This window comes from Malaclemys terrapin, chromosome 1 (assembly GCF_027887155.1).
Source record: "Malaclemys terrapin pileata isolate rMalTer1 chromosome 1, rMalTer1.hap1, whole genome shotgun sequence".
NCBI lineage: Eukaryota > Metazoa > Chordata > Testudines > Emydidae > Malaclemys > Malaclemys terrapin.
In genome coordinates this window covers 115,487,076-115,505,003 of record NC_071505.1, presented here as the reverse complement: position 1 = coordinate 115,505,003, position 17,928 = coordinate 115,487,076, and the positions used below count along the sequence as shown (strand labels likewise).

At 42.5% G+C, this 17,928-nt stretch overlaps 1 protein-coding gene across 3 annotated transcripts in view; it reads right to left on the bottom strand.

The window, feature by feature from the left end:
* PIK3C2G (phosphatidylinositol-4-phosphate 3-kinase catalytic subunit type 2 gamma) overlaps nt 1-17,928 on the bottom strand; it is a 293,772-nt gene that overhangs the window by 177,754 nt on the left and 98,090 nt on the right. For all 3 annotated transcript variants that reach the window (XM_054036231.1, XM_054036253.1, XM_054036242.1), the window contains exon 16: nt 16,238-16,426. In XM_054036231.1, coding sequence (XP_053892206.1) covers nt 16,238-16,426 — 189 coding nt within the window. The remainder of the gene's footprint in view (nt 1-16,237; nt 16,427-17,928) is intronic.

Genomic DNA, 17,928 nt, shown 5'->3' with positions numbered 1-17,928 from the left:
GTGCAGTAACTCACCAAGTAGATAAGCCCTGAGTCCTCTAGTGAATCTTCAAGCGTTGTGTCAGGACTGATTTCAGTCATCCCTAAATTATTCCTGATCCTCCAATCACCTTGACCACATTACTTGGATGATATACTCCTTTCTCCTACTTTTGTTCTATTTCTTCATTATCTTTTCAGGTAGTACTTCACGGCAAGGACTCTGCCTTTCCATATATTTGTAGTTGGCTTGCATATAAGCAGTGCTACTGGTAAAAGGTAATACATAAACCATGGGTGTCAAATCTACTCTTTAACAGCATTTTGTAGCATAGGAGACTCCAACAATCTTTCCTTGGTAGCTTGTACTGTTACTTGGAGTATTCTTATAGTTATAAGATTTCCCCTAGTATTTCTCCTAAATGTCCATACTGCTGCTTTAAACGCATAATGTTTTATTCTTTCCTGACTGACTACTGAAAATAATTGACCACGTTCCTGTTTATAACATCCCTTAATGTAGTTGTATCTCCTTTCAGACTTTACACTGACAAGCTGAGTAAGCAAATTGTAATTTGCTTTGGAAGGAAGAACTGTTCTTGATTCTCCTCATATGGGTATCCGGAAAAGAAATGTGTCTCGAGCCACATCATTCAGCTAAATCTGATCCAAATAAAAAACCTAGCACTGCTGAGACTTCATGTGAATTTGTGACATTCCCTGGAGACTTTTAGATCTAGGAATCAATGATTACAACTAATGCATATGTTTAGTTTTCATTTGTAACAGATAAAATAGTCTTAATTTTAAATGTATGATCTCAAATAAAATATGTTGGAGACCTCATACATATTTGTTAGGTAAATAGGATGGAAATATTTTACTGTAGAGGTTGGAGTATTTTATAGCATATGATGTTCCTTTTAGTGAAGAGAGAGGCATCTCATGTGCCACCTTTCTGGCAGGGGCATGCCACCTATGAGAAGTTTACCATATGCCATGCAGTGCTGTAAGCCCAGCTCTCATTTTGTATAAACAATTTACATTCTGCTATGTTCTCCCACATAGTATTGCAAATCTGAGCCATGAAATGAAGAATATAATATTTGTCAGAAATGTAGACAGCTACACTTCCAGACCAGTATAATCAATACATTGATTCTTAGAGCCTCAGGCCTTCAAGAAGTGTAGGATACCATGTTGCTGAGTGCTTTATAAATGCCTACAAAGGCACACAGAAGTGTAAACAAATACTTAAATGGATACGGAACTAAGATTTAGGTTACAAAATTAAGCTTTATTGTTGTGCTTTTTTATATTTATAAATAGATTGAGACTGGAGATTTACAGAACTTAACAAGAACAGAATTTCCCCCCCACAAGTTTAGATTTTTTTTTGTTTTACAATGCAAACTAGTTGTTTTAAAATATTATCATTTCAACATGCCTCTGCAGGTCTGTAAACAAAATATTGAAGCAGCTTTGGGCTAATACATGAAAATTCGAAAATTAAACTCACCAGTCTAGCTTCATTGTCTGGACTGAATGCAGTACAGAAAGTAAACAAGCAGTATAAATAAATGGTGAAAGGGACATTTGATTTTTTACTATTATTTCCATTGTAATGCCTTAATTCTGGCATTTCCTAACTTTGAGTGTTTGACTTTGCAACTTTAATAATGTTCTTTTCATTAATGTAACTAAAGAGTTTATCACAATGCACTTACACCAGGGTGTCAAATTAAGGTTGCACAGGCAATCTTAGTTCTGACATTTCAACATTTGAATGCTTGACTTTGCAACCAGAATAATGTAGGTTGTGTGTGTAATTTCTTAGGTTTTTTTAAAAAAAGCAAACTGAAAACAAATTCCATTACATGGTATCATATCGACACCCACACAGTTCATCAACAGGATTGGAACTTCTAAATCCAGACCTCTGCCACTTGATCAGTTCTGGGGTTGGTCTCTCTCTTGACCAGTGGCCAGATGTTTCATTGAAACTGGTATGTTCCCACAAGAAGTTGCAATTTCAACAAACTGTCATTTCCCAACAAAAAAAATATTGTTGAAAAGTCCCCAACCAGCTCTTGTTCTAATCTCCTCCACCCCACCCCAATCACTCCGTCTTCTTCCAGTGGCTCTATCTCCCTGTCCAGCCATTCACAGTTTCCCTCATGTGGTCCCCAGACATCATGCCCAGCCTGTCCCAGTTTCCTCTCTCATGGGTCCCCATCCACCATGGTGCCTTCTAGTCATCTTTTTCTTCCCCATGTTTTCCATCCACACTGACTTTCAGTACCAGACTCCTCATCTAATCTCAGTCTTCCCACACTGCATCTCTTGCTTTTTGTCTTGACTCTTTGCCCTGCCAGGTGCAGTTCTCACCCCGCATCCCAGCTCAATGTCAGATCTGTCTCCCCTCATCCTCCACTCCCTTCTTCTGCCAGTCACTGTCTCCTTCCTGAGACCATCATCTGATCTCAGTTGCCCCTTGTCCCCACGGCTCCCAGTCCCCATCTCCTTTCCCAGGCAGTCCTAGGCTTCCCCAATCTCAATGCCCAGTCCCAGTTTCCCTTAACAGCTTGGGACTTGCTTTTAAAAAAAGCCCCCAAAATCTGAAATTCTAAAAAACATTACAGTAGTTTTTAAAAAGCGCCACTTATAGTGTATGGGTGCATACTGGCTGTTTCCAAGCTCTGCATAGAGATCAGCTAGACAACCCTAATATTGACCCTCAGACTGTATATGCAGCTCCCATAGATTGAGAGATACATATGACCCAACGTTTTCAAGTTGGGCTCAAGGGGCAAAATTCACTATTGAGTTACATAGGTATTAATTTAGCCCATAGATCTTTAAAAGGGCAGAATTTAGTCACTGCATTTGTACTTCAATTTTTTACATATTTTTGTGGCCTTTTGACTAACGTTATGTCCATAGTACAAACTTTTCCCGGCATTGATACGTCAGTCAGTGGTGTGAAGAGTTGTGACCCCTGAATGCCATAGCTGTGCTGGCAGAAGTCTCTAGCACAAACACAATTATATTGGTAAAGTTGGGCTTTTATTGGAATAGCTTGTTTCATTCATAGGGCATGGTTTTACTATACTGGTACAAATGCATTCGTGCTGGTATTGCTGCTTCCACACTAGCAGTGCTTTGCTGGTAGAGTATGACAATATTTCTAAAGTAATAAAGTGCTCCTAGTGTAGACATATCCTAAGATCAAGCATACATCAGTTTAATATATGATATTTCCACTACTGGTAATTATATCCTGCATTGAAAAGTAATATAGCAAAATACAGTATGTCCAATAAGTTCTTGGAATGTTTTAAGGACAATTTTTGGTTTCAGAAGGTGGAGGAAGTAACTAGATGGACAGTCATTTTAGACTGGATTCTGACTAACAGGGAGGAATTGATAGGGAATCTGAAGGTGGAAGGCATTTGGGTGAAAATCATCATGAAATGATGATTTTAGGATTCTAAAGAACAGATAGAGTGAGAGCAGCAGAATAAGGATAATAGACTTCAAAAAAGCAGACTTTAACAAACTCAGAGAACTAATAGGTAAAGTCCATGGGAAGAAAACATAAGGGAAAAGGAGTTCAGGGAGTGCTGGCAGTTTCTCCAAGGGACAATATTAAAGGCACAATAGCAAACTATTCCAATGTGATGAAAAGATAGGAAGAATAGTAAGAGGTCAATATGGCCCCATCCAGAGCTCTTCAATGACCTGAAAATTATTATAATCCTACAGAAACTGGAAGCATGGACAGATTGCTGGGATGAGTACAAAAGAATAGCACAAGCATGTAGGGACAAAATCAGAAAGGCTAAGGCACAAAATGAGTTACACCTAGCAAGGAACATAAAAAGCAAATAAGATGAGGTTCTATAAATACATTAGGAATAAGAGAAATATGAAGGAAAGCATAGGTCTTCTACTTAGCGAGGAAGGAGAGCTAATAATGGACAACATCAGTCTTCACTAAACACCTCTGCCTTCTTGAAGTAAAATACGCATTAAAAAGGTTAATGGTGACCAGATACTTAATACAATTAATATTAACAAGGGGAAAAGAACACAATCCAAAATAGGGAAAAAACAGGTTAAAGAATATTTAGGAATGTTAGATGTATTCATGTCGGCAGGACCTGATGAAATGCATCTTAGGTATCTAAGGAATTAGCTGAAACAATGTTGGAACCATTATCATATCTTTCAGAACTCATGGTGATGGGTGACATCCCAGAAGACTACTACTACTTCTTCAAGGCTTAGCCAGACAGACAGCCATAGCGCTCATTCGCCATTTGGTCCATTCTTGTGCAATCGCAAAGGCTTGACGGTCTGAGAGTCCAACATCGGAACAGACTTGATGAACTCATGTAATAGGGGGTCTGCCTCTGGGCTGCCTCCACCCTTCGGTTGGTGGAATTTTATCCCGAATGTTATGTGCCATCCAGAGAACAGCGTTCGCGGGAATGTCTTGTGGCATCCTTGCAACATGTCAGAAAAATGTAAGGTGCTGCCTGTGTACAATGGCCCCAGTAATCTGTACACCCAAGCGACCATAAACATCTGCATTACAAATGAAGTCATTCTACTTTATGCCCAATATACGATGTTGGCATTTTGTGTGGAAAGCCTCCAGCTTTGTCCAGTCTGAGCAGCATAGTGTCCATGTTTCACAGCTGTACAACTGTATGAGAAGGATACAGCTCGAATAAATCCAGAACTTGGTTGTCATACTACGATGATGATGATTCCACATCTGTTGTAAACGACCCATGGCAGATGCAGCGATGCTAATCCAACGGAGAACCTCCATGTGAGAATTGAAGGAGCTGGTAAGTATAGAACCCAGATAGCAAAAGCTGGAAACTGATTCGACAGTTTCGTTGTTCAAAGAGATTGGAGTCACAGGTGGACCTTGTCCTAGATTTTGCAGTTTGTCTTTGACCATGAAGACCATGGAGACCAATCTTAGCTGACTCCTCCTCATATGCTGGAATGCCTCACGAAACCTGTCGAGGCCCTGTAGTAAAAGAACAATGTCATCAGCGTAGTCAAGGTCTGTGAGTGAGAGATCACCGATCTCAATGCCTATGGATCGGACGGAATGTTGCATTACAAAATCCATTGCCCGACAAAAAAGTGCAGGGGCCAAAATGCATCCCTGCCTAACACCAGATACTCATTTAAGGCACTGACATCCAGTTCCCCAGATGAACACGGGCAGTAGTACCATTATGCAGCTCTCTAATCAAGTCCAGCTGAGTATTAGGGAGACCTACGCCCTTTAAGGCCTTCCATAATGCAACACAGTCTACTGAATCAAATGCAACCTTAAGATCAACATAGGCTATGTGCAGGGGCTTCCTGAACTCACAATGTACCTCCAACAACAAGCGAAGGGCCAAAATGGCATCTAATGTGGACCTGTTCCTTGTAAAGCCTGACTGTTGGGGACAATGCTTCCGACGTAGCAAAGGCTCCAGGCGTGCCAGCAAAATATGCACAAATACCTTCCCTGGAACAGAGAACAGGGTGATCGGCCTGTAGCTTTTACATTCAGTGTGTGGTCCCTTGCCCTTATAGAGAGGGAGATCACAATACCATCTTTCCAGGAGGTTGGCAGGGTTCCAGTTCTCCACACCAGACGACAGGTGACCAAAAGTGATTGTGCTACAGGATCAATAGCACATTTTAGCAGCTCTGAGGGGATGCCTTCAGCACCAGCTGCGCATCCATTTTTCAGTTTAGAAATGGCCCACTTCACTTCATCCAATGTTGGTGCATCAGTACAAATGTCTGGATCTGGAACCGCAGTGACTGCCAGATCATCCAGCTCTGAACAAGCAGCAGCTGGAGAATGGTTCAGGACATTGTGATAATGTTTCACCCAGTATGAGAGAATGTCATCATCTGATTTACACGGATGGCCTTGGCTGTCGTTTGTAGTGACTACCTCTTGACCGCTGAGGTTGCGAATTGTGCAGAATGTTGGCTTCAAGTTGCCCCTGACTAAGCCAAATTCGACATCATCCGCCACTTGGTTATAATATGCCTCGTGATCGGAGTGCCAGGGTGACTGGAGAAGAAGACTGGAGGAGAAAAAAAACATAGTACCTATCTTTAAAAAGGGGAACAAAGAAGACCCGAGGAAATTAGAGACCAGTCAGCTTGACTTTCACACCTGGGAAGATACTGGAAAAATTACTAAACAATCAATTTGTATGCACGTAGAGGATAATAGGGTTATAAGGAATAGTCAATATGGATGTGTCAAGAACAAGTCATGCCAAACCAACCCAATTTCTTTTTTTGATAGGGTTACTGGCTTACTGGTTGGGAGGGGAAGCTGTAGATGTGATATATCTTGATTTTAGTAAAGGCTTTTGACTCATACACCCCCATGACATTCTCATATGCAAACTAGGAAAATGTGGTGCAAAACTGATAGAAATACAATAGTGAAAAGTATTTATCAATGGTTTGCTGTCAAACTGGGGGGACATATCTAGTGAGATCCTGCAGGGGTCTGTCCTGGGTTCACTACTATTCAATATTTTCATTAATGACTTAGATAATGGAGTGAAGAAAATTTGCAGATGACACCAAGATGGGAGAGGTTGCAAACACTTTGGAGGAGAGGATTAGAATTCAAAATGACCTTGAAAACTGGAGAATTGGTCTGAAATCATCAAGATGAGATTGAGTAAAGACAAGTGAAAAGTACTACACTTAAGAAAAGAATCAAATGCCAAACAACAAAATGGGGGAATAACTGGCTAGGCAGTAGTACTGCTCAAAAGTATCTGGGGGAGTTATAGTGGATCACAAATTGAATATGAACCAACCACATGATGCACAGTTGAAAAAGGGCTAATATAATTTTGGGGTGAATTACCTGGAGTTTCATATGTAAGACACGGGAGGTTGTGTGTCCCACTCTGCTTGACACTGGTGAGGCCTCAGGTGGAGTATTGTGTTCAATTCTGGGCACCACACTTTAATAAGGACATGGACAAACTGGAGAGCATTCATAGGAGAGTAACAAAAATGATAAAAAGTTGAGAAAACCTGACCTATGAGGAAAGGTTAAAAAAAATTGGGCATGCATAGTTTTCAGAGAAGAAGACCGAGAGAGTGGACCTGATAACAGTGTTCATATATGTTAAGGGCTGTCATAAAGAGGATGGTGATGAATTGTTCTCCAGGACCACTGAAGGTAGGACAAGAAGAAATTAGCTTAATTTGCAGCAAGAGATATTTCAGTTAGATATTAGGAAAAACTTTCTAACTGTAAGGAGAGTTAAGCTCTGGAACAGGCTTCCGGAGGGGGCTGTGGAGGTTTGGATGTTTTCAAAAACAGGTTAGACAAACATTTGCCAGGGATGATGTAGTTATACTTGGTCCTGACTCAGTGCCAGAGGATGGACTAGATGACCTCTCGAGATCCCTTACAGCCCTACATTTCTATGATTGATAGAGGAGGCAGGGTAGGAATAAATTTTCTAATAAGGCTTTTCCATTTGAAAACATCCATGGGCTAGGATCTTCTATTTTTCCAGAGGACAACAAATGCCCTCCCATCTTACCTACACAACCTTCAGGCGGTCCTTAGGTGTTTAGCTTTCTGCCTACCTTTGCATATCTGTGCACAAAGACTGCAAGTCACCCAGAACAGTTTTCCATTGTAACTATGTATGCTTGCCACCAAAAGGTTTAATCAAAGTTAAAGATACTGAAAAGACTATTGAATACCGCAGTAATGTTCTGCTACTTATTGTAGAGTGTTGTCTATTAAAACATTAATGCATAGCAGTTTCATGCCTTTATAGTTTGTCTGTCCTGTAAATCTAAATACAACTACCAAATGATGTGTAGTAACATCCCTGTTTACATGGCAGATAAGCCTGTGCTTATTCTACTCCATACATACATATACAATAATTTTCAGAATCAAAAAGAGATTCAACAGACAAGATACAATCCAACTGCTTCTTACTCAATTATTTCATTGGGCATTCTGCTATTGATGTGGAGGGAACCAGGCAGATTCTACTCCTAATTACATCAGGGTCAATTTGAAGCAATTCCACTGAAGTCAATCAGGATTTGCACCACATATTCTTACTATTGTTTGTGAAGTGACTTTCATAAGTCTCAATACACTTTTACCAATTAGACTACACTTAACTTTACCCAGCTCTATAGTGCAGTCACATTTGGGATGAGACACATTAGCCACTATATCTAGTAAAGTAATAAACACTAAACATCAGGTTCCAATCAGGAGGTGAAGAAGGATATTGTGACTAAGAAGAGAAACAGGGAAGTTTAAGGATACTGTTATTTTTCCAGGACAATCGTGATAACATCTCTCCCTTATACTCTTTACAAGGATAATCTCTAAGGCCTTGTCTTCACTTACCGGAGGGTCCGGCGGCACGCAATCGATGTTCTGGGATCGATTTATCGCGTCTGGTTAAGACGCGATAAATCAATCCCGGATCGATCCCGGAAGTGCTCGCAGTCGGCGCCGGTACTCCAGCTCGCCGAGAGGAGTACGCGGCATCGACGGGGGGAGCCTTCCTGCCGCGTCTGGACCGCGGTAAGTTCGGACTAAGGTACTTCGAATTCAGCTACGTTATTAACGTAGCTGAATTTGCGTACCTTAGTCCGAAGTAGGGACTTAGTGGGGACCAGGCCTAATAGTCACAGGGGCAAAAACTGGGGATCCCAGCATATAGTAGGGTTCATGTAACTATGGTATTCACAAAATAAATCCAGCGGCAGAGAAGGAGAGAGGCTGTCCACAAACTGACTTCTTAATGTTCATTTGGATGTTCAAGATCAGTAATTCAAATCTCCAGAGATGTATCTAATCCCAAACACTCTCCCTTTCTTACCCCCACCCCACTGCCCGACCAAACATCAGGGGCCCTTATCCAGCACTGGTATCTTCAAGGCCTTCCAATAACATCCTACCCCCTTTATAATGCCAGGTTTCAGAGTAGCAGCCATGTTAGTCTATAGCCGCAAAAAAAACAGGACACACCACATGATCCATTGTCTACAGCCAAGCTCTAAGATATAACCGCATTTGCTCCAATCCCTCAGATAGAGACAAGCACCTAAAAGATCTCTATCAAGCATTCTTAAAACTACAATACCCACCTGCTGAAGTGAAAAAACAGATTGACAGAGCCAGACGAGTACCCAGAAGTCACCTCCTACAAGACAGGCCCAATAAAAGAAAATAACAGAACACCACTAGCTGTCACCTTCAGCCCCCAACTAAAACCTCTCCAGCGCATCATCAGATCTACAACTTATCCTCAAAGATGATCCTTTACTCTCACAAATCTTGGGAGACAGACCTGTCCTCGCTTACAGACAACCCCCCAACCTAAAGCAAATACTCACCAGCAACCACACATCACTGAACAAAACCACTGACCCAGGAACCTATCCTTGTAACAAAGCCCAATGCAAACTCTGTCCACATATCTATTCAAGTGACATCATCATAGGACCTAATCACATCAGCCATACCATCAGGGGCTCGTTCACCTGCACATCTACCAATGTGATATATGCCATCATGTGCCAGCAATGCCCCTCTGCCATGTACATTGGCCAAACCGGACAGTCTCTACACAAAAGAATTAATGGACATTAATCTGACATCAGGAATCATAATACTCAAAAACCAGTGGGAGAACACTTTAACCTGTCTGGTCATTCAATGACAGACCTGCGGGTGGCTACATTACAACAGAAAAACTTCAAAAACAGACTCCAACGAGAGACTGCTGAGCTGGAATTGATATGCAAACTAGATACAATCAACTCAGGATTGAATAAGGACTGGGAATGGCTGAGCCATTACAAACATTGAATCTATCTCCCCTCGTAAGTATTCTCACACTTCTTATCAAACAGTCTGTACTGGGCTATCTTGATTATCACTTCAAAAGTTTTTTTTCTCTTACTTAATTGGCCTCTCAGAGTTAGTAAGACAACTCCCACCTGTTTATGCTCTCTGTATGTGTGTATATATATCTCCTCAATATTTATTCCACTCTATATGCATCCGAAGAAGTGGGCTGTAGTCCACGAAAGCTTATGCTCTAATAAATTTGTTAGTCTCTAAGGTGCCATGAGTACTCCTGTTCTTTCTACCCCCTTTAGTATCTGAAGGAGACTGGCCATCCTCTCTTCCATCTGTTATTGTTGAGGCACTGCAACCCCACTAGCCTAAGGTTCTTTTTGAGAGCAACCAGAACCTCTTTTCCAAAGCAGCTGGCGATTAAAACACTATGCCTGGCAGCTCACTCTGCAGGGACCCATAAAGCCTAGTAGAGAAGACTCAAAACCCTATCAATTCTAATCCTGCTTCCTCTCTGAGCATGGGTGGTAACAACTTACTTCCGGTCTAGAAAAAGTGTTGGCTCAGCAACTCTGGTCAACAAGTAGCCAAGACTGTCCATTTCCCACCCCTCTCTGCCCACCTATTCTGGGAATGGTGTAAGCAGGCACATAAACCCTCTTACCCCATGTGCCTGAAGTCAAGATCCTCTTAGCATGCAGAGGGATATAAGAGGGGTTCATACTCCTCCTTACTCTCCTGTAGTAAGCAAGTAGGGTGGAGGCCTAGTAGTCACAGCTGGGCTGAGGTCTGTCCACCAGGAACAGGAGTCAACAGGCAGGAGTTGGAGGAATCGCAGGGCCAGGTCCCATAAACAAGAGTCAGAATCAGAGTCAGACTGGGGTCAAAGACCAGATATCAGAGGGAATACTGGGTTAGACTCGAGGGGCAGGAGTCAGGGTTGAAGTCAGGCTGCAGTCAGAGATCAGGAGACAAAGCAAAATCTGGCACTGCAGCAGGCCAAGGTCTGTGTAGATACCCAGAAAACTTCCTGGGACAACCACAGGGATTAAGTAGGGGCACTTGTCCGATCACAGGGCCGCAGGATACTATCACTCTTAGTCTCATGGGCGGTACTTCCTGCAGTGCCTACCCTCCATGATGCTCTCTGGCTGTACCTTTGCACGGTTTCTTGGTGGCACTGTGGGAATCTCAGCCACCCTGGGCTCCTCCGACCTGGATTTTAGTCCTTGGGCTGCACAACTGCAAGGACCTATAGTTTGGCAGGAAAATCTGTTTCTCTCTCTTATACCATCTACTTTCTCTCTCCACCCCACTGAACCTTTGTCAACAAATGTCAACTCTCCAGTGCTGGCACAAAGCTTGGACTGTGCTGGAGAATTTGCTATGTTGTTCTTCTGATGTTATTTTTTAATTTTAGGTATCGGGGCTGCCTAGCTGCAATACATCACATGGCTGGAATTGCATTGCAGGTATGTGGTAAAAAGCAGGTTGGTACTATATCTTCTGTGGGGAGCCGTTGCTGGGTGCTGTGAAGCTCTGATATTTTATGGACACTCAAAATTGTTATCTAGTTATTTTCTTTTTCAGGTTAGCTAATGTGTTCATATATACACAAAATATAGCAAACACATTATGTAATCTGAAAAGCAAAATAACCTGACAATTTTTAGGTGCACCTGCCCTACATGTATATAGCATATAAGTGTGCCTGCCACGTATATGATGGCATTTATAACACTGCATTTGGCTTTTCTTCATCACCCCAATAACTGTGCCTGTATCATTTCCCTGACTGGTGTGCCATGCAGAGAAGTTAGAGTTCAACTAAAATCTTGGCTTTCTCCCAAGGAAGGTAAGTAAGGGAAGCCAATGATGAAAATGGAGGTGGAAATGCATAGGACGGCAGCAAGCAGTGCAGGGGAGGAGGGACCAGCTTTCTACCCATTGCCTTGGGAAAAATTTATATTTTTCAGACTGTAGTTTGTAATCAACCTTCCCTGAAATTAGAGGTAAAACTAAGAGCGTAAAATCTTATTCTGCTCTCTACCCTCCTTCCTTCATTAAAGAGCTCTTCAATGTTTTTTAAATTGGTTTTTAAGGACTGGCTCCTGGGAGGCCCTAAGAATCCATGCTTGATGCATGTATTGGATGCAAGACTGCTACTAAATTTATCTGTGAAATGTAGCATGAATATGTTTCCAGTTTATGAAAGTTCTCCTTTTCTAGTGCATAAATGACTAGCTTATTATTAGTCTGCCTGCTTGTAAAGTAGAGAAGATAGTCAGCAAAGGGAGAGGCGTGCCAGAAGAACGAGATGCATCTATTAAAACATACACTTAACTGGCTTGTGAGCAGCTAATTTTAAAGTTACACCATATTGCAGAGAGAGCTGTATTATGTGCTCTGAACACTGGGGCTTGATCCTGAGTGGCACAGAGCATCTGCAACTCTCACTAAATCACATGGGATGTACTGACTTCTTGCAATCAAGACAATTGGATGTTGTCTCTGTGACTTCTCTTCCTTCCTCTTCCCCTTAGCAAAAGTGAGCTTAGTGCTCAGGAAACGTCCTTTTACCTTGCTCTGAGAAGGCCATGCCCTACAGGTAATTTAGTCTCTTTAGCCCAAGGCTTTCAAAAGTGACTAGAGATTTTTGGGTACCCAGCCTGTGTTTCAGAAAGTGCTGAGCACCCACCCTCAGAAAATCAGGTCCCTTAAGATGTCTCAAATTGAGCACCCCAAAACTACAGCAACCAAAAACTGAAGCACCCAAAATTACCAGTCACTTCTGAAAAGCTTGACCCATAGTTTCTTGGATGAGACTGAGAATAAACATGCCAAATAGTGACAGGTGCTGTGGCACTTCTGTGATGTAGAAATTTATCCAGGCAGAGACCAGCCAACTCATTTCATGTATACAAGCCACTGAACAATCATCAGATGGTAATGACTTCTGGTTACCATCACACTGGACTACATTTGAACTAGCAACCCAGAGATCAAAGATCCCATTATCAAGCCCTGAGCTTTCCAGTCCTCATGAAACAACTTTTTAATTAAATGGAGAATACTTATTATTGGATCACATGAGAAAACACACGCTGAGATAAGAATCATTTCTGTTACACATACCTCACCTTTTGTTTGCATATGACATCCTTTTGTAGTTTAATCTCTAGTCAAAAGAAATTAGGAGGACATTTTGTTGCTCTGAGAAATCAGGAGCAGAGGGTAAAAACTGCCAGAGCCAAGCATAATGCAGACCAGAGTAGAGCAAGCCTTCACAAACAGCTTAGTCAATGCACCTACAGTCCAAACTGATTGAAGATCAGAGTGCGAATGTGAAACTAAGTTAGCAATACAGCCACTGCTGCTACTTAACTGATAATTATTTAATAGGTTAAAAACAAGACACCACAATCCCAGCCAGCTGAACCCCCACCCCGCCTCCAGCAGTTCAGCCATCTCTGAAACTGGTCCTTTTAAAATAGACATTTAGAGAGCAGTGTACTCCACCTAGTCCCCAAAGACAGCTTCCCAGCTGGTCTTAAACACACATGCAACATGCTAGGGACATTAAATATTTAAAGTCAGAATATTTAAAGAAAAGGAGACCTCTATTGAGATCCCCGGTCTCTTTTGTTAACATGTTTGTAAAATATAAACCAGAGTGCGCACGTCTCCTGTGAAGGTTGTAATTAGGGGAACCTTCCCCCTCAAATCCCAAGCACAAGTATTTAGTCTTGGCCAGCCATTCCACAGGCTGCATTGGAGGAGTCTGAGTTATGACTTCAGCCCACCCTTCCATGCCAACCTGGAACGGGACAGACTCAGAGTGGAGTGTACATTGCACCCTGTAAGGGTGTGCCGCACTTGGAAGGTGCGATTGTGGCTCCTATAGGAATACCTAGACTAGTTTTGATCTAGCTATACAAAAGCTAGCTTGAGTAACAACAACAATGTAGTCACAGCAGCAGTGGCTATGACATGGTCGAGTATGTACCCAGGGTTCTGGGTGGGATTGTACTCAGGAGGATAGACTGTACTGCCAACTGTGCTGCAACAGCTAACATATTATTGTTACTCAAGCTAGCTTTCATCTAGCTAGATCAAAGTTAGCTCGGGTGTGCCTCTATTTGCTGCAACCACACATCAGGACTGCAACGAAGACATATCATAAAAGTGTGGCATAGCAACTGTGCTCTGTGAAAGGCTTTCAGGCAATGTGAGTCACCAGGCAATTGGAGCACCTGATGGTGCTATAAAACTGCATACCACACCCAATGCAGAGCTGGAGCTTCAAGGAAGAATTGAGCCCTTTGTCTCCAGAAATGCCAACTGTAGGTGTAGCCAGAACTAGTTAACAGGTTCTGTTTTTGAAGCTTGGCGTGTCCCCTAAATCACCATTAAGACTTTTGCCAGTCTAGAGAGAGAACATCAGTGTGGTGCTTGTCATTGTATTTGTTCCAACATGAAATAAAAGGGTGCTCTGGTAAGTCATGAAAGCATAAAAATATTGCAATGATGGCAAACATGGTATGCACACATACACTGCCTGAGCACAATCAGAAATGTTCCAAAAGGCTTTCCATGCACTAAGGACCTAATCCTTTAAGATCTTTGCATGCAGAACTCCCATTACATTTCCATAGGAGATGTTCGTATGTACGTGGGGAAGCTTAATACTTTGGATTCAAACCTAAACCAGAGAAGGGGGGATAAGAATAATGCTGGAAGGCAATGATCATCTGTGGTTATTTTAAAATATATATATTTAAGTATCTGGTTTTGAAAATGAGTAATGAGGGTATGAAGTCCTTACTCACTGGGCAAAGGGATTAGGTGAAGTCTCCAAAACCTCTCCTTTTAATTTCTTTTATAAAGACATGGTTTATAGCTAGTAAGTCAGTTTGCAAAGCAGGATTTGCAGGTTTAATCATAGAAAGCTCAACACCCAGACAAGCAAGGGCTTGACAATGCATCATTTGCACCCTCATTTTGTCCAATTATGTGACATTTTCACATGCAGATTTCTTAAAACAACCCCCTCCCCCAAAATAACTTGAGAAAATACATTTGCTGAGACGGGTTCTTTTCGTTGGAGATTATGTATGTCACAGGTTAAAAGATACCCTCAACAGCAGAGACACTTTCTGATGCACAAAAGGCATCCAGCTCTCACTGAAAGTCAATGAGAGTGCAACATTAGAAGCCAGTTCTCAATTGCCCCAAAGTTTGTGATGTTTCTATTATGGAAAGAGGGGCCAGTAGCAAAGGTCAGTTCTAGATGTACACTTTGAGGTAGCATCTTGATCTAGGACAGGATTGGGCAAACGTTTTGGCCCGAGGGCTAATCTGCTATGGAAATTGTATGGCAGGCCATGAATGCTCACGAAATTGGGGGTTGGGGTGCAGGGGGGGGGAGGGGGGCGAGGGCTCCAGCTGAGGTGTGGGCTCTGGAGTGGGGCTGGGGGTGCTGGAGGGTGCTCCAGGCTGCGACTGAGGGGTTGGGAGGGCGGGAGGCGGATCATGGGGTGCAGATGGCACTTGCCTCAAGCAGCTCCTGGAAGCAGAGGCATGGTCCCACCTCCGGCTCCTACACAGAGGGGTAGCCAGGTGGCTCTGTGCGCTGCCCTGTCTGTAGGCACCGCCCCTGCAGCTCCCATTGGCCATGGTTCCAGGCCAATGGGAGCTGCAGGGGCGGCACTTGGGGAGGGGGTAGCGTGTGGAGATTCCTGGCTGCCCCTATGCGTGGGAGCTGGAGGGGGGACATGCCTCTGCTTCCAGGAGCCGCGCAGAGCCACAGCACACGCAGAGCGGGGCAAGACCCCGACCCGACTCCCCGGCTGGAGCAGGGCAAGCCCTGGACCCTGCTCCCCGGTGGGAGCCCAAGGGCCGGATTAAAAAATGTCTGAAGGGCCAGATGTGGCCTTCAGGCCGTAGTTTGCCCACCCCTTATCTAGGAGCATAGTTTAGCCCCATCTCCATTACTCACTTTATGTCTGTACAGCAGTGTTAAGATGCAAAGTGCTGTATAAGTGCTAAGTATCTGACTGATCACCTGTTACTAGAAACTGAATAAATCCATCATATAGAATGAAATATGCTTTTCATTATCCTGGAAAATAGCAAACTTCTCAGCCAAGAAGGCAGGGCCAGCGCCTTCAACTGAAGGTCAGCTCAAGAGTTCCAATTACATCTTCATTTTGATACAGAGGCAAAGCTGAAAGCAGACAGTCAATGAACCAAAGCTTGGTATTATACTGAGCAACTCAAAGTGCTGAATCAATCAGCAGACTCGGAGTCTGTTTATTCTTATTTTCTGACTTTGTTAATTTTCTCTTACCTGAAAGTTAGAAGCCCAAGTGCCTCCAAAGGGTTAGAAAAGCTCCATTCCCTCAACACCGTGTACATTTCTGATATGCTCTTTCGATCCCAACTGGGGGCACTGCCCAGTACCAAAGAAAGGGAACAGTTTTCATTATTGCAGTAGGAACGATAAAACCATAAAAATCTTCTCTCTTGCTCCAACAACCTGGAAGAGAAGATTAGAAATTCAGTTTGAAATTAAAACCACCTAGAGCCCTATGTAGCAGCAAACTATTGTAAAGAGAGGGCACTGCTTTCTAGCTACTTGTTCTCCTTGGGATGGGATATCATTTTCTGTGCATCAGCTCTTAAGAAGAAGTGATATTTATAATCTTGATCTGTCAGCCTTGGGACATATAAAGATGAACTCTCAAAAGAGATGCACATACAGATATTTCACTTTGCCAAGTTTGCGTGCTCGCTCTCTTTTTCTCTACAGTTGTTTTTCAGTGCGTGCAGTTTTGGCCAGAGAAATTACTGTCATAGTCTATAGCATCTCTAATTAACTGTGGTGACAACTACTGATTATAACACAGCTAGTCAACTTTCACTCCCCTGCTCCCCACCACTGATCAACTCAGGTGAGAACATTCATATACATTCTAGGATATGAGACTTAGAAAACATGTGGCCTTTTTACTCTCTCTCTCTCTCTCTCTCTCTCTCTCTCTCTCTCTCTCACACACACACACACACACGCTTGTTCTTGGTCCTTGAACAGGGTGTGCAAAGAGGAAAGGTAGGAAGAAAGTTCCTTTCACTTTCCAAGCCTCTTTCAAGGAACCAGTCTGGCCTGCTGTGCATCATTTTACTCATCTGCAGAATGGGTGTAGTGCCACCTACCTCACAGAGAGGGGCAAATGTCCTATTAATCAAATGCCTTGGCATCCCCCAATATTGCAGAAATCAGTAAGCCAATGAAAAGAACACCAGGTTAATGTGTACCGTATGTCCTTCAACGCGCCAACAATTCATATGCCTTTTCTTGGTTCATAAAACAAATAGCGTCATTAAATCTTAGGGTTCAGTATCGTCACAAACAAACAAAAACTTCATCAAGATAGAATTGCTAATGTAAAAAGGCAATCCTAGTTTAAATTCAAGCTCTAAAAACAAGCCTTAAAAATGTACAATAAATTACAAATAGACAACATTCATAATTAACATTATAAATATCGCTAAGGCTCTGAAAGAACATAGGAGGTGCCACACTAGATCAGACCCATGATTTCATCTATCTTGTCCAGCATCCCGTCTTGGACAGTAACCAGCATCAAAGGTATCAGAGGAAGGTTCAAAAATCCCTGCTGTGGATAGTAATGGGATAACCTGCCTTCAGGGAAATTTTCTACTCACTCCCAATAGTTGGAAGTTGAATCAAGCCCTGAAACATGAATGCTTGCTTCCATTTCTAAACACTTCCCCCCATGATTTGCTAGAACAACTTTTTCTTAGCCAAATAAATAGCTTATCCCTTTCTGAATCCTGCTGAGTTTTTGGCTTTGGTAATATCTCATGGCAATGAGTTCCTTAGGTTAATTGTGCATTATGTGAAAAAAGGTTTCCTTCAATCAGTTTTGAATTTGCCAGGCATTTGGAATAGGTGATGGCAGTACAAACAATAAACATGGGGTTTAGTGTTGTGAGGAAAGACGATTTGCTTTCCTT